Consider the following 27,518-nt stretch of genomic DNA (forward strand, 5'->3'; position numbering starts at 1 on the left):
CCCTAGGGACAGCCTGGGGCCTGGAATTTCTGTCAGTGTGCCTGGCAATAACCAACACATGGATCCATTCCAACCCCTTTAGCCTTTGTCAACTACCCACTGGGCAGGGACAGGTCCACCCTAGCATTATAAGGAACAGCTAGTTGGAGCTGACAACGAAGGGATGTCCCAATACAATCTGTTAACTGCAACAATTATCCATCATCCATCACTATACTATCTGAGCACCAAAAGACCTCAATACCTGACTGTGCTAACTCACATAATGAAGAGACAGTCAGAACAATTCTTCCCCTCTTAGTTCCACAGGAGGAACCTCCTTCATTTGGTGGCAGTGGTGGGGGCCAATGCATTCGTGCTGTGTGAGCTTATAATGTGAGTCTTAGTCTCCAGCACATCATAAGGGGTCTGTCCTCAGTGGAGAGTAACATGAGGTTCTTTTTATTCAGGCTCTAACCCACTTCTCACTGGCTTTAGCAGTAGCTCAGGACTCCTCTCAAGTGACAGGTGGCTGTGCTGATCCAATGGAGGAAAACACATTCTGGGTCGTTATTGCCAATGGTAATTTAAAAACTGATTTTTTTGTTAAATTATGGCAAATATCTGAGCTCTTTGGTGGAAGGACTATCTTTTCACCTGTTAGCACTGTGCCTTACAGAATAGGGCACCAATCCCTGACTGGGGACTGTGGGCACTTAAACAGACAAATAATAAATAGCAGTGAGAATAAAAGGGACAGATACAGCAGGTATAGATGTTTTTATTCAGAGGAGACAAGAATTGAAGGTTATGCAAAATACTGCAGTTGATAAAGCCTTTCTCCTCTACGTCCTGCTTCAAGTCTAACCTGAAGCATTATGTGATCTCTGCTAATCCTGCAACAGAAAACCCTTACATCCTATAATCACCATACCAAACTCTGCACAGAATATCTCTGCTGAGGGAATGGAATCCCTGGTCTGTTCTGACCCCCAAGCATGATTGGATCAAATATTCAAAAGCACCTTAGTGAATTAGGAGCTGAGGGTTTTTTCAGTCTTACTGAAAGTCAGTGGGACTTGGTGCCTAAGTCGCTTCTGAGAACAAGACTGCCACGTAGGCACATTTGAAAATTTACCCCAAAGCTTAAACACTTAAGGATCCCTCACTCAGACTTGTGCACCCTCCCCCGTACACTCAGAGCGTTTTCCCAAATCCCAGTGCAACAGGTGCCATGCTTAGTTTCAGAGGCAACTTGACTACAGTGTACAAGTACCAGCCTAGGGAGAAAAATACTGGGTCTAACGGGCTCTGTCATCAAGCAAATAACAGCATAACAAGAACCAATGGCTGGAAGCTGAACTCAGCCAAATTCAGTTTAGAAATTAGGCACCCATTTTTAATAGTGAGGGCAATTAACCATTGGAACAGATGGCTAGAGGAAGTGCTGGATTCTCAGCTCTTGCTGTCTTAAGATCAAAATTGGATGCTTTAGCCAAACACAAGTTATTGATCTCACTACAGAGAAACTAGGTGAAAATTAATGGTATGTGATATACAAGAGGCCAAACCAGCCAATCTAATGGTCTTTTCTGGCCTGAAACTCTATGAAACTCTATGCTTCTTTCAAATTCATTCTCTGTCCCAAAGCCCACAAATGCTGAACCCTACCTCTAGCAATGAAGCTGCTGTCACCAAGCCCTCAGTAACCTTTTTTTTTTTAATAAAATTGCTCTAAGGACCCAATCCTTTAAAATGCCAGTCACCTCCTGGTGCTGCATTCTCTCAACTCCTAGTGATGGTAGGGGAAGATGGTTTGGTGGATATAACACTCAAAAGACACCAAAAGAGGTCGGCTCCGAGGTTAGCCACAGACTTCGTATATGACCATGGGCCATTCACTTAATCAATCCAGTTCCCCCATCTGTAATAGTGATCACAATATCTCCAAACCCCAAAAGGGGGTTGTGAGAATAAAAGTAATTAAAGAGTGTCAGGTGCTGCAATAGTATGGTAAGGACGGAGGGCTGGGTAAGTGCTTAGCTGGGATGACTTTGGGGGCAGTATTCACCATCTTGCAGAATCAGACACTAAATTAGCATCAGACTTTGAGCCTCCCAGGGCATTTTGTGTTGTCTATCTGGGCAGGCCTATGGCCTACTGTGTACTTTACAGCACTACCGGCACTGGTGGTAAATATTACTAAAAGAACAGCAATCAAAATAATTTATGCAAGACAAACTGGAAAAAAGTAGTTTTTACATGCTGGCTACTGCAGTGACCTGGGACTCGGGCGACCTGGGTTCTAATACCGAAATCTGCCACAGACCTGCTGGGTGACATTGAGCAAGACACTTCACTTCTCTGAGCCTCAGGTTTCCCATCTGTAGAAAGGGAATAATGGTGCTTATTCTCCTTTTTAAAGCACTTTTAGATCTGCTGATGAAAGATGCTATATAAGAGCTAAATAGTATTAATTATTTATTATATGTATTATTGTAGTGCTTGTTATTAATAACAATAGTATAAACAATTAAAGCCATACTTTGCAACCTGCCAAAATCCAAATGTCAAATGCAGTATACGCCAAAGATCCCAAATGAAGGATACAAAGCATTATTCACAGCGGAAACTTAACTTGCAGTTAAGTTTATAACTAGTAAATTTTAAAATAATCTAGTGTTATTTCCCAGTTACATGCATGACATGGATACCTTGCAGAATAAAGTAAAAGAGTGCAGCTTTGCAAGGGTCAGTTAGCTACCAATGTCTGAAGGGGGAGGAGGGGTAGTTAAACACTTTTTAGCCTTAAGCAAATACGTCAGGTTAACAAATAGTTCTGTACTATAGCTTAAAAATCTTCTTTCAAGTGGCGTTTCAGCATTAACTATTTTAATTTCCACAGGAAAAAATGCATTGTATTAATGTTTAATGACAGCTCTACAATCATAGCTGTGACTTGTGAAATCAGAGGCCCAGAACATAGGCAATTTCTGGTGTTCACTCTTATAATAGTGTGTTTTAAGAGGCTGCAAATTAAAGATTAAGCTAGCAAAGAACCAGCCGTCAACTGGCACTAATCCAGGGCAGCTGAAATGAATTACAGCATTTCAGCTGGAGGAAGTAACAAAGAAATAACAACGGCCTTTTAAAACTCACCACTTATGCCAAGTGGGGAGGATTTGGAAGGGGGTATTCTGAGGTATATGAATTAGTGGCTCCAGACTCAGTGATCCTGTACAGGACACATAATCTAGCACTGTTGCCAAATAAAGTGAATTTAACAGAGATGAAGAAACAACAGAAAGCTTTCAGAATATAAATTACAACTAAAACAACAATAGCAGATAAAGAATGATTTAATACAAGGGTAATAGTCTACTGAGGGATGCTACAACCATGAGAAATCATGAGCACACTCCCCAAGCAATGAGCCATCAGAATCTTCAATGTGGAATTTGCATGTAGTCTAGTGTTGCCTAGTTATTTTATAGCTTCAAACATTGTGCTTCCAAACGTCACATAAAATACACAGAAGACAGAACCTGGCCCTGAGGAACATGGTTATTTTTTATATCACATTTCTATTGGGAAAAGTATTTGTCTATATGCAATATTCTGAAAAAGTCATTTGTACTAATGTGCTTCCATATCATAACACCTTTACATGGAATAGTTCTATAGTAATCTAAAAATGGGGTTGTTAATTGTGGGAATACAGTATTTATGGAGAGGACTGTAATCTAGTGAGTACAGCACTGGCCTGAAAGTCAGGAGATAAAGGTTTTCATTCCAGCTCTGTCATTATTTGACCTAGGGCAAATCATATAACCTATATATGCCTCATTTGCTCTCTTTAAAAGCATAATAATACTTACAGGGTGCAGTGAGGACTAAGTAATGAGGGCCAAATTTTATCTCAGTTACACAAGTGTGACTGCACAAAGCTGTTCAATTCAATATCAAATGGTTAGTTTATCACATCTTTATCACCCCATTATATGATATATATATTTACGGGCCAGATCCTCAAGTGGTGTAAAGCAGCAGACTTCAGCTTACTTCAGTGGAGCTACGCCAATTTACATTAACTGAAAATCTCATTTACACAGTCTAGAGAGATTATATAAACAGATTAGGGTGACCAGATGTCCTGATTTTATAGGGTCAGTCCCGATTTTTGGGTATTTTTCTTATATAGGCTTCTATTACCCCCCCACCCCCACCCCACTTGCTGTCTGGTCACCCTAAAACAAGTGGATACCCATACCCATACCCATACAAATAGGCACATATAAATGTGCTAAACGCCCTTTGAGATCTATGGCTGAAAAGCACTAAAGAAGTGTTAATATATAAATTCTATGTATGTATGTATGTACTTATACACACAGACACCTACATATATTGGTTACCTCTGAGACTTGCAAAGAAAAGGTGCTTAAAAGCAAAGGGGGGGCTGTTGTTTTGCTGCTTTTTTTTTATGACACACACACACACACAATAGAAAGCCTCAATATTTTCTTTCACTGCCAGAAAAAGGAAGAAAAATAGCCAAAAATATGCTAACATTTCCTGTAAATCCCAGATTATTTGCAAAAAACAATGTATTTTTAACAGAGAATTCAAAAGGATCCCGCAGACTTTGTAAAACCTGTCTGCAGAATTCCTCATGGATAGAGATCTCACTGTCTGGGTGATTTTATATATGTCTGCCACTCTTACTCATGATGAGAAGGAAGTTAGTTCATAAGTCATCCCAGTTATTTCTTCTATATATAAAATTGAATGGGTAATGTGTCCGGAGTGAGAGGGAATAGATAGTTGTATATTAACATTATTTTATGGCTTGTCTACATGGTGTGGTAATGCCCTACATTAACTGGTCCGTGTAGACCCTGCTGGTGTGCACTAAAGGTTCCCTAGTGTGCGTTAACATAATAGCTTTTCTGCCTCCCTTCCATTCACCCAACATTGCTCCTTCATACAGCCCCACACACACACTGTGCAGGACAGCAAAACAGAGACAGCCAAAACCAAAAGACACTCCACTCTTCTGTGTCCTAAGTCCCACAATGTACATGCACAGCCCAAGTTTCAAGGCAGCAGTGCAAGTGGGAAGAATTCTCCACCTAGGGGTATCCACAGAATTTGCAGGCTTCATTTACCTCCCAGGGCTCACTGCCCAGACCATATCCTCAGCTAAATCCATTGCTAAAGAATGAAGCAACAGATAGTAAATTCAGTCAAATATCTATACTTGACTAGCATAGATTACCTGCTAACCAAGTAACATAAGGCACACTTATTTAATCTAGGGCCTTATAAAACTGTTCAATGGATAGATTTACTGCCTCCACACAGTGCTTAATACATCCACAGCTGGCAAGCTGCTTGCCAAATGACTCTATCTAGTCTACGAATTATGGGGAGCATAGATATGCAGCAGAGTAACCATGGTTTAATGGGCACCCAATAAATAAAAGAACGTCATGTATTACAGCATCACAGCAGCAGCAGCAGCTATAGTCCCGCTACCCATATAGGATGAGATTTTCAAAGTCACTGAGAGGACTGGGACACCCAGTTCTCTTTAATTTTAAAGACAATTGGGTGTCTATCTCCCTGCGCAAGTGGCACAGCACCAAAGGAACAGTCGAAGAGGAGAGAGAAGGGAGACAGAGAGGACCATTGTGCCCTCCTGATTTTGGGATGGTCCATCCCACTTGCATCCGAAGAAGTGGGTATTCACCCACGAAAGCTCATGCTGCAAAACGTCTGTTAGTCTATAAGGTGCCACAGGATTCTTTGTTGCTTTTACAGATCCAGACTAACACGGCTACCCCTCTGATACTTGGGATGGTCCAGACTTTCTTATATAGAAACCCATCCCTGGCTGCCTATGAGTTGCAATGCAGTCTTCTAGGATCTCTGTGGTAGCACATGCTACGAATATGACCTCAGCACATGCCTTACACTGGGGCAGTATAAGAATGCTGTATCAGCACCAGAGGGATTCATCCTGAGTTTGCTGCAGCCCATTAATGGCTCCTATATAGGTGACATCTTTCTGCAACCACTTTGAATGTGTTTCTGCTAAAGAGATAAAATAGCACCAAATGCACAACATGCCACGTTTCTGAATGATCATAGTAAACATGGGAGACTCAGGAGGATTCAGTCTGATCTCATGCTGGTGAGAATCAGGAATGACTCCACTGAAATCTCCTGAGGAAAAGCACTATAAGAGCTAGGTATTAAATTTATGGATTTACGCCGGGGCAAAACGAGCTAAGTGAAATCAGAATCAAACCCCAACACTTTCAGAAGAAATTACTTTATTTGTGGTTATGTCATCCACAGGAATGATAAGACATTCCCAATCAATTCTGGATGCATTTAGTTGCTTGAGGTTTGCCTTTTAGATTTGTCACCAAAATGTTTATGGAGATACTACAGTGGTTACATGTTAGAAATAGCAAAGGCAGACAGGCAGCTGAATGGTTGTGATGTATCTTGTATCTACCAGATAGTTGCCAAACAGTGCAGTGTACTGCACCTGAACTACTGTATTTCAAAATCCCATCTGGTGTCTGGACTCACTGCTTATGCATTCCACACACAACTCAAACTGTTACCCTTCATGCAGTGTCCTTTATCTAGCTCTCCAAGGTGGACCAGAATAGAGCCCCCCTTGCAGGCCCAGCTGAGCCAATAGGAGCTGGGCTAATTCAACCACTTACAGGCAGTCTTTGGAAGACTCATAGAAAACAAGTCATTGGTCTCATCATTTCAAAAGACACCGTGCTCCAGCACCCAGGGCACAAGCAGTTCGTTCCCTGTTGACACAACTGAGAACTGTCGGTTTCAGATATTCAAAATAACTTTGGTGTCTAATTCTTTTCAATTAGCAACATATTGCGCAGAGTTTTTTATTTGATCTGTGGGTCTTAAGTAAACAATTGGGTTTTGTTTCCAGGGGAATATGCCGAGCGTGTGGATCGGTGTCTGTTCTGTGAAGTATCCTGTTCTAAGTGCACAGGGCCAACTCAGAATGACTGTATCGGCTGTGCAGCCACACGGTAAGTGATTGCTGTTGTTGTTTAGTTACATTGTGGTAGCAGGTAGAAGCCCCAGTCAGGATCAGGACCCCACTGTACTAGGTGATGTACAAACACACAAGGGACTGTCATTAACCCGATGAGGCAAATCGAGTATGACAAACAAAATTAGATCAAGGAAGGAGAACAAAGGGGGCACAAATGAGACCAATTGCTTGCACAGGTAACTAGTGCACGCCCAGATGGGTCCTGAGGGCAGAAAATCCTTTTTCCTTAAATAAATGAAATCAGCTAACCCTGACTGACATACAGGCAAACCATAACTGTTGGTCATAGGTACTGGCCTCTACATGCCACAAAGGACACAGGCTGACACTGCTCAGTGACAGTCAGGGTATGTCTACACTGCAATTTAAAACCCGTGGCTGGCCAGTGCCAGCTGATGTGGGCTCATGGGGCTTTGGCTAAAGGTCTGTTTAATTGTGATGTAGATGTTTGGGCTCAGGATGGAGTCCAGCCTCTAGGACTCTAAGGGGGGAGGACGACAGTCCCATAGCCCATCTCTAGCCAGAGCCTGAACATCCACACCACAATTAAACAGACCCTTAGCCTGATCCCCATGAGCCCAAGTCAGCTGGCATAGGTCAGCCGCAGGTGTCCAATTGCAGTGTAGACATATCTTCACTCGCAATCCAATTTTTGATTTGCCATATCTGCATTGTTTATTACTACACATATTTGATTTATATGGTAACCTGGCATGATATCAATTACCATACAGGTCCTGAAAGGATTATTGTCTAACTAAGACATAATTATTTATTTAAAATATATCTAAATACTTCGTTACTAGAGCAGGTCCTGAACTAAATCCCAACCTGAACTACTGCTCAAACTTTGGGAAAGTTTGAATCTAATATGAATTCTGAAGCTCAGGGTCACCTCTGCTATTTATACAAGGGAGCTATTATAGCCTCTTGTTTTAAATCCCATGTTCTTCTAATAGAGAAGGTGTAGTCTTGATTCTGTACTCATATTAGTTTTGCTCTGGTGTAACTGCACTGATTTCAGTGGAGTTACTCCATTTTTACACTGGTGTGAGATCAGAATCAGCTCCTATAAGCTTTTTCCATGGCATAAGAACACACCAAAAAACAAGTAAACACACAATTTATAACACCAGTGTCTATGACAAGACTTCTGAAATAACAAGAAACACCCAGTGGCGTCAATTCATCCTTAAAGCAGGGTCAATTCATTCTTAAAGCAACTCTACTGCCTTTAGGTGGGTTAATGGATTAATTTAGCCAAACATGTCCGGCCAGAGTGTCAGGATCAGAGCTGAAGTTCTATGCTTCTGGGTGGTAAATTGGAACCTCTGTGTTACTTTAACACATATTTTTTGTGTGGGAGGGGAGGTTTGTTTGTTTACTGTTCCATAACAAAAGATACAAGGTGATCTAATTATAACAAATTACACAAAACCCCCTAGATGTTCCAGTCTGTAATGATCAAGCTCCTCTCTTTCTTGAGTACCCATGGCCTTTGGGAAGCTATGATCATAACCAGAGTTTTAGCTGCCTCCTATTTGGTTTCAAGCAGAATTTATCAGTCTTGTGTGGAGCTAGAAGGCTAGACATTTATTCCACTTCTGTCACCAATTTTGGGATTCTAGAATATACACGTAGGTCATTTGCAGAGGTACTTTTCCTTACACAGGTTACACTACATAATACAACTGGAGAAGAAGGGAGTTAAACACCAAAGCTCTTATTTCACCGTAACAAGTCCCTCACCGGTTTTTGCTTTTTCTTTTTACATCTAGGGCTTCCAAAGAGAGTCGAGTTTTTATCCTTTTGTCTGTTGTAAAAGATCTACTAAGAAAATACAAAAATAAAAAGAAACAACAAAAATAAAAATAGATAAGAGAAAAATCAAAATGGAAACTATAGGAGGAAAGGTTTCAGAGTAGCAGCCATGTTAGTCTGTATTCGCAAAAAGAACAGGAGTGCTTGTGGCAACTTAGAGACTAACAAATTTATTTCAGCATAAGCTTTCGTGGGCTACAGCCCACTTCTTCCCGTGCCACAAGTACTCCTGTTCTTTTTATAGGAGGAAAAATATCTCCAGTGGATACTATGTAATATATTGGAAATAGACCTATTTAAGCCTCAGTTTCCAGGGTCCTATGATTCTAAATGGTTCACACTGAAGAGAGTAATGAATGGTACTCTAATACAGACTAAAATTCAGGAGAGAAGATCTCCTACAGAGGGATTCTTTTTCTTTTCTACAAAGGATGAAAAGATTGGTTTTTTCCTTCTGAAGTCCTATGAAAATGAGGACACTGAACATCCCCATTCTCTGAGGGAAATCTGTTCTAGGCACTGTTCCCTTGTTCAGAAACCCAAGATTCTATTATCTGTTTTTAATGCAGCAGGGTAATTTGGTTTTTGCCAGCCAAACAATTTAGTTCTCAATTAAAAAACCAACTTCTCCTTCATTTCTAAATCTATATCCCATGATCTATAGAGCTCAGGATCAGGATCTGAGCTGTCAGCTTCTACCATGAGGACTACATTGTGACAAGGGCAAAAGAGGGTCTCTCTTTACTGTACTAGCTTTGTTGATAAAAATCAGTCTTAGCCTCGTGAACAGAGATAAAGTCTACTGAATGCCATGTGTAGGTAAGCAAAGTCTCTTTCTCTCCAACCATCAAGAGTTCTTAATTTTTCCCCGTCGATCCTATATGTTTGTTCCTAAACTTTTTCAAAGGAATTATCCTGGGAACTGCTTATTTGTGGGGCACTCCTGGAGAACCATTTGCTACTGAGTGAGCAACGCAGTGGCATAACTAGGAGTGGAAATTTGGGTGGGCCCTAACTTTTGGGTGGATGGACAATGACAGACTATGCTAGCTCAGCTTCTCCCCCGATGCCATACCGTCTTCCTAGCTGTGGTACCCCCAGACACAGGGCTTCACCGGCTGAGTGGGTCATGCACGTAGGGTGGCTCAGAAAATGGCAAGGCAGAGCTGCTGGAGCGTAGCTTTCTGAAGTGCGGGGGCATAGCTCCGTCCTGGATTTCAGGTTCCAGAGTGATGCTCCAGGCTACTGTGGCAGCACTACACCTCTGCTCAGATTTGGGTGGGCCTGGATGCTAAGTGGGTGGGCCACAGTGGAGCAATCTTGCTTCAGCAGAAGGCAAGAGGCAGGAAATGGGAGTAAACTTGCACCCTACCCTAAAATTCACTGGTCCTCCCCCAGGCATCAATGACCCGCAGAATGAGAACCTCTCATTAAGCAAAGAGAGTTGCATTGTCACCAGGGGCAGCACAGCTGTGCAAAATGTTCACTAGCTATATACCAAGCCATACAAAATTCCCCTGATTTCATTATCAGTGCAATGCTTGGGTCATGTTCTTGGAAGTTTTGCTAAAGGCCTCTTCACATTTCACATAACTGAGATGTTGGAACAGGGGTGAAAGTAGAAAGTCCATCCCCACAATTATCAACATTGCAAATCAGGGTAATTTTGAGATGATTTCTAACTAAAAGACCATTTGACAAATTGTCCTCAAATTCTGCAGAAACAATCTCCCTTCAGAACAAATCTGGATGATTGTCACACCAAACCGAAATTACAGGGGCACAAAATAGGGCTCTCTAATGAAACATGGTTGTTACCAAAATATGGAGAAACTACTGTCCTGAAACCAGTGCTAAGAAAGTAAGGAGTCAATCCTTAATTGTCATGTTAAACACATATCAAGATCGGGTTCCACATATATAAATGCCAGTCCAGCCAAAGACTTAAGCACAGAAGTGCATGAGGCAATACAGAGTCCTTTCCATTATTTTCCTTAGCTGTATTTAAGACATCTTGAAGTTCTAGCCCACTGCTTCAACTTTTTCTTTCATATATCTTTCTCCATAATTACTCAAAGGCCACATCATTATAATATGTATCTTTTCCTCCATGAAGATTAAAACCATTAAATAAAAAATAATAGCAAACCTGGGCCAGTTGTGTTGCTACCACATTCACTCAGTTCCTTCAGACTCATCAAAAAAGTTTTGGAGAAGATGAGTCATTAGCCAGCATTAAAAAGTATTCAACAATAACCCTCATATTGGGACAGCCCCTAACACCCCAATCCTGTGAAGATTTACACATTTATGTTTAACTTTATGCACTATGAATAGTCCCATGGGCAGTTCAAAGCAAATCTTTAAAGTAAACAAATAGAAAGTTTTGACAGAGGCCTAGATTTTTTCACAGATAACTTCTGTGGCAGAAACATGTTCTTGCTTTTTTTTAACAGACATAAGGAACATTTCAGAGTTTGTGGTACAGAGACATCAAGATAAGTGATTTTCTGTGGGGGTAAAAAGTCAAACTCAAATCTGAAGTATAAGATTGAAGTTAAAGGCTTAGCTGGCCTCCCACTTTATCTTTCCAAATGTTGTAAAGAAAATCAGTGGGAAATTAAAAGCGAAGTGCAAAAATTATAAGTAATAAATATAACTGGGTGAGGAGGGACGTTTTCTTTTTGTTTGTTTTAAAGATGAAGAGACAGCTATAGACTCTAATTGCAGTATTTTGCTTTTCTCTGCCACCACAGATTTTTTGATGATGGACGGTGTGTGCTGCAATGCCCCAAAGGGAAATTTGAATTTAACAACCAATGCCATTTGTGCCATCATACCTGCATGGACTGCAGTGGAAGTGAACCAAACAAATGTACTGCTTGTGGTACAGGTAAGTCAGATTTCTTCTTACAACTTTTTCCTTTGCCTCTTAATTACTCTTTCCCTCTGCTCTCAGGACTAATCCTGGCCATGTTGATGTCAGTGGAACTTCTGCCACTGTTTCGGGCTAGCCTCATTATTTAATTTGGTATAATGTCCTGGAATTCAGTTTGTATGAAAAACACTCTTGAAAATACAGATGTATTTTGTTCTTGTTGGGTCAGTTCATTATTTATCCAACAAAGAGAGCCTCATGTATTTGGAATTATGCCTGTCTTTAGAGAGGCAAAAATAAAAAAAAAATTTAAAGGAAATGTTTTGGTTAAATAAAACAGAAAACCTAAGTTTGGAAATAGAAAAGCTGCACTAGGCGATCTAGTCAACCCTGGAAGCCTTTTAGTGCTAACCCAGACTAGAAAAAAGTCTGCTCTTTCATCACAATTCACTTAAATGAAACATGTATAATAGCCACAATAGCTTCATCTTCCATCTGCTTCTAACTGCCCCACTGCTTGGAAGAAATATATTAAATTATAGTCAAAGGAGAGCCATGTGTCAGAGTCATAAAGCTCAGATCCAGATTCTGACCCAAGTCTGAACTTTTCCACAGCTGGTGCAGGCTGTGTGTTCTAATTCAGTGTTCTAGCTTAGGCACATTACAGAGGTAGAGTCAAGCCTGACTCCAAAGTCCAAACTTCAACCAACTTTGGTAGGAATACAAGCATGTTTCAGCTCCGGTACTCCTGTTTAGCAGTGAAAAATGTATGTTTCAAATAGTTATTACAGTGAGAATGTGTATGTCTCAGAAAATGCTGCTCTTTGGGAGCTAAGGACATAACAGTAACAGTCATTGCAGAACAAGGTAGATAATAGGAGATATGGGATCACCAGGATCCTGTCTAAAGCAGATTTAGGTCAGATGCAGATGTATAGTGAACCCACTTCCATATTCCTAAAGAGAATGCTACCATCCACACAAAAGGAATCTAATCTAATCTCTTAACAGATTATATTTAAACAGATAATACAGGGAATTCCATGATAGAAGGAATTTTTTTACTTTGAAATTACAGTAGAGCATGGTAGATTTCCCCAAAGTACTGTACATGAACATGTGTTAGATTTGTGGGGGTATAATCTAAAAAGTTACTGAAAGTAAAGAGTATTCAGCTGCTGAAAAGACAGGAATGGATTATGTGGCTTTGTCACAATATTTTCTTGAATAATGTTTTCCTGACAATATGTTACTTAAACCACAATTTTATGTTGTCAGAAGTACTTAAACTCTATGGACCAATGGGCAAACAAGCAGCTACAAGATTTATACATACAATTCTATACACCTGTTGGTATTTCTAATTGTCACTTATGACTAAATGAGCAAGCAAAACTTACAACATCATAAATTCAGCAAAAGCTTGACTGTGCAAGTAATACAGGCCATTGCCCTACCAAGTGGTAGCAACACAGCACAAGGCTGTTGTACAGACAAAGGTATCTGAATCACTTGCCTTGACAGGCTTAACGTCTCTCAAATGTAGATCATCTTCCAAAGAACCTCTCTTTTCATTAGGTATTATTTTCCATTAAGATCCCCAAATACTAATCGAATAACATTTTTTATAAAATAATTGAGTTAAAGTTTGTTATTGATGGATTGACTCAGAGTATTGATAAGGGAATATGGAGCCTTTCACTTCTAAGAAGCCAGTTCAGATTCAGACCAGGTTGGTAATGACCCAAAATCTTTCGTATCTGACTGACATTGACAACTCAAATGTGAAATACATGAGTTGATGGTCTCAGTCCAGTTCTCAATTCATAGATGTCTACATCACAAAAAACGTTATTACAATATGTACTAATTGGTACCCACCTTGGCAGTCTCATTCCAGAGGCTGAGACCAAATGGACACAGAGGCTAAGCCACACTTTTACCCCTATAAGCAGTATCTTCTTGCCAGGATCACAACAGTGTGGGGAAAAGCTTGCACTGCTGCTGCCCATTCTGCCCCTATTCTGGCAGCAATACAGAACTTCCATCTCTGGGCACCCAGAGAGGCAGACACCATGGTAACAGTCACAGTATCAGGACCTGAGTAGACTAGAATCCATTCTGCAACTTTCATGAATAACCAAAATTCACACACAAAAAGTAAAAATAAAGGAGTATGAATGGCTCTTTTGACAGCAGAGCAACTACCCATTAATAATATTTAGGTTCTATCTGCAGCTTCAAAAATTGTCATGGGGAAAATATTGATGCAACGTAATACAGTTAGCACGGTAATAATAGTATTGTAAGGTGACTTGTAAAGAGCTCCCTACACTGCAATGCAAGCGCCCTGAGTTATACCTGCTTTCACAAGTTACATTGTTTCAGGCAGGAGGTGGGGTAGACTGAGGGAAGAGGTTTCACTACTGAAATGACTCTGTGGAGTAGACATGGGAGGGGGCTTTTATCTAGTGGACCTGCCAGTTTTTACCTTGAAACACTAGAGATCACTGGTGCTTCAGTATAAAATAGACAATCTTACACTTCTAAATTCAATCCAAAATCCAAACTTTCAAGATTCAAAGTAATCAGGATGAAGATTCCAATGAAGACTCAAGCTTCCCCAAAGTCTAAGTGAAAGATATCCAAGTTCAGGGAGGGGCCTCTTCTGTCACACCCAGATGTGTTGAGGAGAATTCAGGGTGAGAGTCCCAATCATGGAAGCATCTTTGTCCATATTTGAGGATTGTGGGCGTGTTTATAGTTTTGTACACTTGAAATAACTGTTATGAAATTTGTAGTGCCATAATTTCCCAACACTGTGGAAAGTGTTGGGTACAGATCCTCAGTTGGTGTAAACTGGTGAAATAATTTCATTGACTTCAACTGCACCTCACTAATTGACCATCAGCTGAAGCTCTGGTGTTCAATGTTAACACTACTTTTTCTGCCTTAGCTAAATGATGTCTCTTTTACTGCTGATCTATTTCTCCCACTGTGTTTTTGTTGCACAGACAAGAGAGGGAAAAAACGTTTCCTGTACATGGGAGAGTGCAGAGAGAGCTGTCCACAAGGCTACTACCATTCAGAGGAGAACAGCGCCTGTCTGTCTTGCTTAGAGCAGTGTGAAATGTGCCTCGACTCCACCCAGTGCAACAGATGTTTCAAGGGATATTACCTCGCTGATAACAGGTGTCTGAAGCACGAGTGTAGAGAAGGTAAGCACCCGCCAGTAGGAATAATACCCCTGGGCCAGATTCTCAGTTGAAAATCTGGCCCTTGTTTTCTGATACACAAAAAGACCAAATCCTAAGGGCCTTAATTCAAGTTCTGGTTCCCCTCTCACATGTATCCATGTAAATTGGGAGTCAGTCCCTTCAGGTGAATCGAGTTACACAAGTGTAAGTGGGAGAAGAATCACACTGAGTTAAAATGAGTGATTCCAAGTATGAATAATACCCTTAGGGTTTGGCCAGATTGATACATTTATTTTCAGTATCCCTGCTGAATGCTTTAAATATTGACCCTTCATTTTGCTAGAATTAACCCTAAACTTGGAATCTTCAATGCGCAGGTGAAGTGGAGGACCCTAACTCTGAAGACTGCGTGCCATGTGCAGATGGATGCCGGAGGTGTCAGCTGGGTATGTGTTGTTTTTATGTGCCATTCCCCTGGCAGTTTCAACTGGGGATATATTATTCCTTTTCATCTCTGATCCTAAATCCTTGTGTGGGGTTAATGAGCACTGCTCATTCTGTCTCAGAGCAAGCTGCATTTCAGATGGTGTGATTCTTGAACACAGAGCCATATTTTAGCCACAGCATGCACTATACATTGAGAATTATGTTTACCTAATTCATCTTCATGACACTCTTCTGAGATATTTAAGTATTTGTACCCCAGCTAAGAGGTTTTGTGAATTTCCCAAAGCTACAGAAAGAGTTTATGTCAGAACCAGAATTAGACCTCAGACATTCTAGGCCTGAGCACAGACCACTAGACTATTTCTCTTCTTTGAAGAAACATCTGTAAAGTCAGATTCCATTACAGGGCAATTTACTTCTGCTGAGCTTCAGTGTCTCAAAAATTGATTAATACTAGTAATTTTTCATGAGGATAAAGAAATGCGTCTCCTACTCACAATGTGGTTCTGTCAGAATGTTTGACATCCTCAAATAAATACCATCTACTCAGTCCAGAACAATTAATTCTAATCTGCCTTATATTAATTCAAATGGAGACAGACAACTCACCACTATTTTTGGCCCTTGGGCATTTCTTTTGGAGACTTAAATGTTGAAAAGATGTTGCAGTTAGTTTAATTTAGCTGGCTTTAATACATTTGTGTTAAGAAACCTGACTTCATCATGGCTATGTTGACAGGAGTACAACAGACAAATCTATAACCTGGGGACTGAAGGAGAACGGGGTGACCCAACAAGAAGACAAAATAGTGTCCAAGTGGGGATTAATTATACATGATGAGGAAATTCACATCACAGAAAGGAACTTTTTGCTGTCAAGCGATTTCCAAAAAGTTAAAGGAAAGGAAAGTACACGAGGCCAAATTTTACTCTAATTATCTTGTTATAAATTGCAGTAACTCTACTGCAATCAACAGAGTTACTCTGAATTTATAGTGGTATAAACGAGAGAGGAATTTGCCCTAGTGTCTTTCAACAGTCTGTATCCAAATGTGTTAAAATTAGAGATGGCCCTGAATCACAAACTCTAGATCCAGATGTCAACAAGTTTCCACAGTTCGGGGTTGTTCATATCTGGCACTTTGGTTTGGCCAAATCCCTAGTTAAAATTCTTGCTTTGTAACACTAGCTACAACAGTAAATTGAATGGAGCCATCTAAAGCAAAGTGAATACTGAAAGAGGTATCTGCAAACATTCATTAAAAGAAAATTCATGAATGCACTCCCACCCGCAGTATTCACAGTCACTTTGATTTACTATTTTTAAGCTTGCATGCATGTGATCATGATATTTTTACTTTTTTGTGAAAAAATAAATACCCATACAAATATGTATTCATACAGATGTTTTCACCACAAGTGACTTATTCAAGCCCTCTGGTTCTTAATTGTTCATTCGATAAATGAGCAAACATAATAGCATGTGACTTAGGTGACCAGTTACTCAGTATAAATATTATCAAGTTCAACACCTTCTTTCATGACTGTGGATGTTCCTTTGGTAATGGAATGTGGTTCTCAAACTTCATTGCACCGTGACCCCCTTGTGCCAACAAAAATTACTACATAACCCTCGGCGGAGATGGGCTGGAGTTTGAGCCCCCGCCCCAGGCTGAGGCCCTTGGGCTTCGGCATCAGCCCAGGGTGGCAGGGCTCGGGCTTCCTCTTCAGCCCCAGGCCACAGTGAGACTAATGCTAGCCCTGGCGACCCCATTAAAACGGAGTCCCGACCCACTTTGGGGTCCCAACCCACAGTTTGAGAACCACTGTAAAGATGGAGGCAGAAGGGAGGGATTCAATATGACTGTGTGGACCTTTCATAAGCTTGCAGTCCTATCTCACCCCAAACTCCCTACTTGCTGTGAGGTTGGCTAGAAGAGGAGTGAGGGTGGAGAACCTGCTGCTATGCAAATCTTCCTGTTCATGGATAACTGGGAAACAGAAAAAGGGGCTAAAGTAGTTGGCAAATGGGACACCCTATTCTAATGTCATTCATCTCCTAAATATAAACTCACCATGAGGTTTGCTTCTCAATTCCCTTCTGACCCTTATCTTTGAAGTTCTGATTTAAACAGGGTTTCCAAAAGCTTCAATCAAAGCTTGAGACAATAGGCAAGAGTCAGGCAAATTGAGGATCAATTTTTAGCACAAACGAAAGGTCAGAAGTGTTCAGGGTGCAGAAAGTTTGGTTGGAACTCTAGAAAATCTTTGTGATTTTTGGCTAAGACAGATGCACTGATAGAACAGCGGATACGGTTATTTTAACATACTGCCACTGGATTTTAAACTGAAGCACAAAAGCAGGCAGAAAGCAAGATCCTGAGCAGATTTCAAAAGTTATCATGTGTCCCTACAGTAGAACATTATTGTTAAGTTCTAGATTTAATATGAACTGGACAGAGTTTCTGGGAGGGTTGTTTGTATATTTTTTATTTTTTTGCTGTTATTAATTGGTTAGATTTTGACTGCATCATTAGCTTAGTTTGCAGCTAAGACAAACGAAGGAAGAGGGTTCTCATAGCTGATCAGAAATGGATAGACTAGATACCTCTGAAAGCAAACCGCTGGGCCATGCTGCTCTGCCCAGCCAAAAGTGGTTTCTGATGACAAAGGCTGTAAAAACATCCCAGTGCCACAAAAGACACAAAATAGTGAAATGTTATGTCTGCTGGGAAAATACTGAATTTGATGCATTTGTATTCATCCAAAAATGCCAGATGTAACTTTTTCTTTCTGAAGCCTGATCCTGCAGTCTTTACTTGTCTCAGACATATCTCCCATTGACAACACTAAGGAATTTTGTCTCGGATCAGGGCATATTGGTAATTGGGGCACTCTCAATCAGCAGTGCACTAGGAGTTTCTGGGGATAAACAAATCTTCTTTCTAGAAAATAGTGTAATAGCCCAACTAGAATTAAAGTTATGTCATTTTCTTCCCTAAAAAGATATGATTCTTAATATGTAGATAGATATAGATACATTTTATTTAGATATACAAAAAGATTCAGACTCTTCTGTGAAATGAGTAATGATACGCATCCTTTGTTTAGTGTTTTGAGATCTATGGATGAACAGCACTATCTAAGAACTAACTATTATTATCCTGCTGTCACCCTGGGTTGTGAGTGAACCACAGCTTTTATTGACTGCAGGATGACTTATTGGAACTGAATGAAATAAGAAAGTGAGATACATCACAAACACACTGCAATAAGCTTGTTGGTTGATGGATTTGTTACCTTCAGCAAATCACAAAGGTTTAACTGATTTTTTAATTTTTATAAACTGTGATTCTTTGGTGATGCATGTAACTTCAAATATACTCAGTAGGGTCAGATTAATTAAGATAATTGAACTGAGTGTGTTGCTAGTAGTCTGTGGGCAGAAGAATTCTTGCTTGCCACAACTTGGGTCTGCTGTAGCTAATTATTTATGTCTTGACTGACCTATATCAGCAATTTCTTAGTCAAAGTTGATGACAAGTGATCAACAAAGATAAATGTAATATTTCAGGATCAAACTTTACGCTCAGTTTCTGTTAGCTATTGTACTTCAGTAGTTTAGTTTTAGGACCTGGTGAAGGTAACATGGCAGGAGAGGGTAGGAAAGATCTTGAGGAAAGCCAAGGAAGCGATAAATGGATTAGCCCAAAGAAGGTGGTAAGCAGATGGAACTTGCTGCCTCCTCAGACAGATGAAGATGGCAGATGCTTGCACAATGACCCAATCCCCAGTGTTGGGATAAGGGGAAGAAGCAGTCTAGTTTTAGGAATAGATAAGTCACTTAACCTGTCTCTGCCTCAGTCTCCACATGTCAAAGGACGTATTGACACTTACTTCTCTCACAAAGGTATTCTTGAAACGTAATTAATGATAATAAGCCATTTTGAGATGAAAAATATTGATGTTATTAAAACAAATACAGCAGTGATAAGGCAAAAGACATTGTTACAGACCAGTCAGACCATTTATAGGAAAATGCTCCAAAAATAGACATTACTAATAATGCATTTAGGGTGCACTGGTGTGAGTGAGAGCTACAGATGCTAGGTATCATGCAATGTATTGTGAAATCCATATTTTTAAATAGCCATTTTTACTGAGACCTAGAAAGCAGACCCATAGTCTTAACCCTAATTCTTATCCTAGTGCACAACACTAGTAACTAACCAGGCTGGGTGCTAGAGAAGTCTGCAGGTGCAGTGGAGAAGGGCTCTTTCACCAAGCCATGTCTTATGGCAACTACTGCAGCCTCACTGCTGTAGAAAGCCTACATTCATACTGAATCCTCATCGTCCCACCGAGGGTGGGGTTGGTCCTGTAACCAACACTGGAATAAGATGAGGAAGTTAAAGACTCTCCTTTTTTTTTGCCATCATCATCTCTGCTGATTCCTGGCTGGCAAACATGAATCCTCTTGTTCTCTGCTTCACTACACTGAATGGTGGCAGCTCACAGAACAATGGTTACTATTATGGCATCAAACACAAATGAATTTTAGGACTGGTGAAAATGTGTATTGTGGCATTTCCAATTTCTGTGATTCAATCTTTTTACTGCAAGTGGGTCTTACATGAGAACGGTTGCTGCTGCTGCATGATGGCAGTGGCATAACAGACATGTTTGTTGATTTTAATGCTAAGAATATTATCCAGCTAATAAGCCTGCCTCTGTGGATGCTAGCTAAGAAGGCCCTAAAACACAGAACCTGAGGCACCTAATTGTGTGTCTCAAGTTCCCTGGCCCTAGCAATGTGGATCTTAAAATTCATCCTAAATCTCTCCTGAAGCCAGAAATGAAGGAAACAAGATGTCAGATGTAGCCAATAGCATCAAATATGACATTAGAGAAATCGCCTGAGCATGCTCCATGAGCTGCTGACAAGAATATATGTGTTATTACATTAGAAATGCTGCTGTGTCACAGAGGCAGACTTTAGAAGAGAGGAGAAGGTATTAAAAGATCTCTCTGGCTTGCTATCTGTGCCTGTTTGGCAAACAGGCACAGATAGCAAGCCACTCATTCAGGCTAGAGTTGGACTATTCATAACACATTTCCCCTGTAGCTATGCAGCCTGCAATTTTTGCCTTTCAAAAGATCAAGTGGAAGGCTGTTTGGGAGAGAGAGGGGGAGAAAGGCAGAAGGGTGAAGTGAAAGAGGCCACAACACAGGGTGGGGGGGAGCCTCAGTCCACAAAGACTTCAAGCTCCTCCCCCCACATGAGCACAAGGTCCAACTGTACAATCCGAGGTGTCATTTACCTCGGGGAGCTGGCCCTTTTAGCCTTCACCCGCACTGGACACCAGTCACTGAGAGCACCAACAAGTAGCATCGCACACCTCATGTGCCTAATACTCATCTCCTGCATGACCCTGTCCCTAAGATCAGAGAGTCAAATGTTGCTCCTCCCCTCAGCATCTGACAGATGCACTCTGTCCTCCCTAAAGAACTCAGGCCCATTTTATCAGCTATCACCATGCCCCACCCCTCAATTCCCAAAATTATCCTGGCTACCTCATGGTTCACATTTTTTTCATGTTCTGTCAATGTGGGCTGTCTCAATGCCCCCCTGCACCACACTCATCTTGCAAGCACCTCTGACCAAACCAATCAAGTGTGAGGCAATAACTGGATAAATCAGCTCTGCATCTCTGTGTGTCATAATCCTTAAATCGAATCCAGTGCAATTCCTCAAATCATTTTCACCAAGATGAATAATAAGGACATCAAGTGACAATAGCTGAGACATCAATTAGTGCAACCGAAGCATGTGCTGGACCTAGCACCTGCCCTGTCTACCAAACAATCAAAGGCAAATGACTTTAGTCTTGAAGCTCAGTTGTGATCCATCTGCTGACCTGGCCACCCGCACGTGAGTCCAATGCACAATACAATACAGACCCAGACCTCAAGCTTCCTCTTGATGTCTCTTGCAATTGTAAATAAGGTTAATGCAAATCCTGGCATACCTAGAGATGAACAAATCTAGAAATGCACACTAGCCTGCAACAAAAAATTAAGTCTGAGAGGCACCCCAAAATCACGGAGGAAATCAATCCCAGTGCACCAGGTATATTGCATATCCCATTGCTTGAAGGTCAGTGATGGGCCGTATGCACTGAAGTCCTTGATCTCTGAATTCTGTAACTTTGACCAAACCAGCCATTAAACCAGATAGTCAGCGGAGCAATAAACGTTTTTGTTTGAGAGGTTTTTTTTTTGTTTGTTTGTTTGTAATAATCCTAAAACTGTCATGAACCGAGGCTTCACAACTGTTCCTTGTGTTCCTTTCGTTATTCTTGTAACTTGATCAGTTTGATTCTTTGATGAGAGGGCATGTACTCTCAGACTCAGAGCTTGCTTCGGTGTCTCAGTTTCTCCAGGTTCTTTTAAAAGCAATGAATTTTAAACTTTCTTCAGAGATCTACCATAGCTCTTTAGAAAGTGACTGTGCTACATCTCCTTTAAGGTCAACAGACTTACTCTGCTGGAACTTCAGAATCTGGCTCATTTTATTTCACTGTTTATAGAGTCTCTGAAATTGGTTAAAGTAAAGATGCCTCCAGAGCTGGAAGATATTTGTAGTTTTAGTTATATGCTATGTATGAAAATATAGCACATATGATACATACTTTTTTTTCAATCAGCCAGTGCACTCCATGGGAGAATGGCCAGTGGAGCCACATATTCAATCCAGCAGCCCCTCTGCTAAGTTACTTCCCTTCACTTCCATAAACCTCTTCCACAGCTATCGTATGAAGGATAAGCAACAGTATTTACTAATTGGAGTGATTATCAAGCCAAAAAAAAAAGAGTCAGATGAGCAACTACATTGTTCTCGTTCAAGCATTCTTTATAGGAATAAATACTGAAACACTCTGAGTGGCAGTATTCCTGGAAGAACGAACTCAGGAATAAGCATTTTGGACCAAATATGCCTCGGTTACACCAGTATAAATCTGAGTAGCTGTCAAAGGCCATCCAAATCAATCTTGACTGCAAGGGAGCTAACAAACAGAGAAGGAAGACTGAATAACTTTCAAAATACTCTGCAAAGCCATTACACAGAATGAGATGGAGAAAAATGGAATATAATGGAGCTGGAGTGAGAGAAAATGTTTTTGGAGAAGATTTAAAGAACCCACGAGATGTCTAAAGGGTGGCACTGTGAACAAAGATTCAAGCGTACAGGTACAAATTGGGACTGTGGCTGTTGCGTTCTTGATTAATGAATAGAAAGTGATCTAGTTCCCATAGCAACCTGAGAAGCACAAAGGAAAACTTCATTTCTTAAAGATATCTCTGATGATGAATAGGCATAGACTTTCAAAATACAGAGAACTTTACTATAAAGATCCTCTTTTATCTTAGAGTAAATCTTCCTCCAGAGGTTAATCTCACAGGATGGGTTTTAGCTTTGCAGATAATAGGTCTTGTTTGCACTGGCTTCTTAAGTCGGAATTGCAATCTGTCCAAAAACAATACCCAGTAAATTTGGAACCGTTTTTTTTTTTTTTTTTTTTTTCAGCAGTGACATTTCAGTTTAGGCAGAACATGAGATTAAAGGATATTGTCTTTCCAACAGTATCTTCACATGAAGACTTTCCTTGGGTGCTTATAATATTAAACATATCTAATAAGAATCAGTAAATGAAAGGCTTTTTTATTGTAGCATTTTCTTTCTTTGTGAAATAACATTACTGGGTCAGTTCATGCTTGGGAAAAGCCCATTAAGTCAATGGATTTATTCAAGGGATGAATTTGACCTAGAACTTCAGCAGTTTTAGAACTTCAGCACAGCCTCTTTACTATTTCCAGCTTGGCATCTGCAGAGCTGAAATCATTTGTTACTATTCACAAAGCAGTTCAGCCTTGACTCCTGGGAGTATTGGGTTTTGGCAAAATCTGAGCCAAATTCTGCTTTCATTTCCATGGGTAAGATTCCATCAATTTCATTGAGCTAATCCAGATTCACAGTGTGACTGAGAGCAGAATTTTGCCTTCTGATTATTGGAGGTTTGAAGCCTGAACTTTAGGATCTCGTTAAACCAATTAACCATAGAATTAGTCTGGGAGTAGAATGGCAGTCATTATGTTATATGTTAGAAATCTGCTTGGCATTGCAAGGTATAAATGCTCCACTTTAACAGTCTAAAGTTGTGATGTCAGCAGCCACTTCAAGTCAGAATTCTCTGTAGAAATAAACAATAAATAAGAGTTTGTTGCTGATCTGTTGCTGGTGTGTTCTGCTGTTTATCTGATGTTTATCAAAGAACTAAAATGTATGTAAAATTTAACAATGAACCTCTCAGCAACTTCACCCCAAGTATTAATCACAAGCACCTACTTTTTTAAACAGTTACAAACAGGTGCAAGCTTTGGGTTTGTGCCTTTACATAAGGAAGAGCATTTATAGAACCTCTTACTGACTGAAGCAAATGCAAATCTTCTGGGACTATCTGCATATGAAAGGGAAGTTAAATTGTTTATTATATAAGCCTTGCCCTGGCTACACATTTTTGATAGCAGGGGACAGACTGATCCAGCTGCCATTCAAGTCAATGGCAAAACTCCGATGGACTTCTGGGGTGCAAGATTAGGACTGTAGTGTTGCTCTCTGATACCCATACTCACACTAAGTAGTGCCTTACTCCACCACTAGTCCTATTGGACTTCTGTGGAATCACTTGTGGAGTAATGTACTATTCAACATGAGTAAAGGTATCAGGCGTTAGCCCAGTGAGATATGTATTTCTGTACAATACAGTTTTTCTCAAACATGAGTGATAGCCCTAACGTCTCAATGCATACAAAACTTACTTTAAAAATAATGCACCTATCATACTGCTCGGATTCATCTCATTATGTTTCTGAAATACCAAAAACACACTATAGTTTATACTCTCACCCAAGTTAGATATTTTCCTTTTTATTCTATTTTTATGACTGATAACCTCCAGACAAACCCCAAACCCTTCATTCTGAATGATCTGATTTTCAGCTGGTTTATTTCAATGACCTCTGACTAACTACTGCTACCACAATTGTATTGATGGCATATACTCTCTGCTTAACCTCTCACTTAGAGGCCCGCTCCTGCTCCCATTGATGGATTCTTGCCATTAACATCAACAGGAGTAAGATTGAGCCATTAATTCCTCTCTGTAAACCAGAGATCAGAAAGTTCTTATGTGTGGGATTCACCCCCTGACTGCTAGCAGAAACACTTGACTGCAGACGACTAGATACACAGCTATCCCACTGCAGTTTTGGTGTATAACAGTTATACGCAGTTTTGGTTTATGAAACTGTGAAACTACTAACCGTGATATGTAAGACAACACTTAGATCAGTCTTTGTACTAGATAACTGGAGGATAGCTAATGTAACACCAAAAAAGGCTCCACAGGCAATCCTGGCAATTGCAGGCCGGCAAGCCTAATTTAGTACCAGGCAAATTGAATGAAACTATAGTAAAGACCCGAATTATCAGACACATTGATGAACACAGTTTGTTGGGGAAGAGTCAACCTGGCTTTTCTAAAAGGAAATCATTCCTCACCAATCTATCAGAATTCTTTGAGGGGGTCAACACATGTGGTCAAGGGTGATATGGTGATATAGACTTTCAAAAAAGCCTTTGACAATGTACCTCACCAAAGGCTCTGAGGCAAAGTAAGCTGTCCTAGGATAAGAGGGACGGTCTTCTCATGGATCAGCAACTGGTTAAATGATAGGAAACAAAGGGTAGAAATAAATGGTCAGTTTTCACAGTGGAGAGAGGTAAATAGTGGTGTGAAAAGTATAACTGGTTTCAAAAGAAAATTAGATAAATTCATGGAGGCTAGGTCCATCAATGACTATTAGCCAAGATGGTCAGGGATGCAGCCCCAAAACCTCTGACTGCCAAAAGCTGGGACTGGATGACAGGGGATGGATCACTCGACAGTTACCCTCTTCTATTCATTCCCTCTGAAACATCTGGCACCAACCACTGTAGGAAGACAAGATCCTGGGCTAGATGGACCATTGGTCTGACCTAGTAGGGCCATTCTTATCTTCATGTATAACCTATCACATCAGGGGTTGGCACATTTTGGACCAGAGTCTTATTTTGCAAGCTAGTATAAATCAAATCCATTAAGTCAACTGACCTGTTCCACTTGATAGTACTTCCTCCCACTCAACCTCTTCTCATTTCAAATGCTTCCTAAAAATCCAGATCTTCCCTGGTATTTAAAAACATGAATTTAATATCACTCACTCCTGAGACCCACTGCCCTCTCAAGCTATGGAACCATTACATGGAACACACTGAGTAACCACATAATCTTTGACTTCTTATACCCCATCTCCTCTGTTGTTCATTACAACCTTTCCTTACATCATGAGTCAAATTAGACTGTATAAACTTTGGGGCAAAGACCATGTCTTTTTCTTTTGTAAATAAAGCCACAGTAATCAAAATTAAAGTTATTCCTGTGTTACAGCACCGTAATTGAGAGCAGAATCTGGCCTTCTCTCTTGCTGTTATACAGTGATGTACTTTCTCACCTGGCTGGCTCTCAGATGTCCGGGCCACCCAAAGAAAGGTGTAATGGTGTCAAGAGAAAAAGGAAGAGAAAGGTGAAAAAAGAAAACTGGGACAAAAATGGAAGGGAAAAAAAAAAACCTTTCACACAACCGGAGAAGACCCAAGCAACAAAGCTTGGGTCTGATATTTCCCAAAGTTTGGGGACTGCCTTGGTGCTGGGGTTTTGGTTTGAGCCCATCTCTAGTCAACATTCCCATTATGATAGCAGTGTATGTTTCAGTTGCTTTAACTGAGAGCCAATAAAGTGCAAGTAAAAAAAGTTCTAGTGGTAAAATATAATTATACTAATTGGTGACACATTAAAACTTAAAGTACTTATTTATATTATTTCATGTTATTGTTCAGAGAAATGTAAAAGGCAATACAATTAGCAATAACTTGAAATTAAGCAATTACAAAATCTTGATCCTTAAAGGAAGACCGTAGTGTAATATCAAATCATTTCTAGCTGTTACCTTTAATTAAATTTTAAAAGGAGAGCAAGGGCTTGATAATGCCAGGCGCTGAATACCTCCATCTCCCCCTGACTGCAAGAGGAGCTGGGTGTGCTTAGCACATTGCAGGCTCAAGGCTAAGTCAATTAATTTTTCCTCCAAGCAATTTAATTAAAAGGTGATAGTTAATAAACAAACGGAAAGCTAAAACAAAGAGTGCATAAAATTATACTCACGGTGTATAAAGTTAAGTGTATGCTTGAGTCATTTCAGGATCTGGTTCTAATTTGATGGAACTACTTGTGTGAGTAAATTATACTCAATGGGAGAAATTCAGTACAGAGGGCCAGTAATGTAAGTAATGTTTCCAGAATCAGACCCTGGCTAAATACTGTGAACAGACATAATGAAACATCACCAGGATTTCCAAAACACCTTTGGAATTCATTTTTAATATGCATGAACTTATATAGTAAACATCTATTTAAGCCTCTATGGTAATATTACAAATCTCTTTCAGTTTTACTTTATCTATTCAAACATAAATACTCTTGCAGCATAACGCCATTATGCTTGTAACATGAATGTCAATACTTCCCTTCGGGAATAGAAAACGCAGCAAACAATTTCCCAAACTAGAGAACTCCAACTGAAATTAGAGTCTTTGACTTTTGACAAACAGTCTTTGAATGTAATCTTTGAATGTACCTTTCTTATATCAAAACATGAATTATTTTTACACCACATATTATCTCCACTCCAGCTTTATTGTCCTGGAGAAAGTGTGTGTGTCTGGGGAGAGGGGAAGGGGGGGTCAGTTTGTTACAAAGTGGAAGAGAAACCAGATGACTTTCTCCATGAACTCTAGGTGATATATATTAGCTCACATCTCTGTAACAAGATCACAAAGTAAATGAAGTCAATGGGAGTTGTGCACACATAACTGAGGGCACAATTTGGCTATAGATTTTTAAGGAGTTAAATCCTGTTCCCACTGTAA

At 40.2% G+C, this 27,518-nt stretch overlaps 1 protein-coding gene across 1 annotated transcript in view; it reads left to right on the top strand.

Annotated features, from left to right (window-relative positions):
- PCSK5 (proprotein convertase subtilisin/kexin type 5) overlaps positions 1–27,518 on the top strand; it is a 285,728-nt gene that overhangs the window by 225,164 nt on the left and 33,046 nt on the right. The window contains exons 21-24 of the mRNA XM_039544180.1: positions 6,959–7,061; positions 11,665–11,801; positions 14,801–15,004; positions 15,361–15,429. Coding sequence (XP_039400114.1) covers positions 6,959–7,061; positions 11,665–11,801; positions 14,801–15,004; positions 15,361–15,429 — 513 coding nt within the window. The remainder of the gene's footprint in view (positions 1–6,958; positions 7,062–11,664; positions 11,802–14,800; positions 15,005–15,360; positions 15,430–27,518) is intronic.

Source organism: Mauremys reevesii, linkage group 6 (genome assembly GCF_016161935.1).
Source record: "Mauremys reevesii isolate NIE-2019 linkage group 6, ASM1616193v1, whole genome shotgun sequence".
In the NCBI taxonomy this organism is placed as follows: Eukaryota; Metazoa; Chordata; order Testudines; family Geoemydidae; genus Mauremys; species Mauremys reevesii.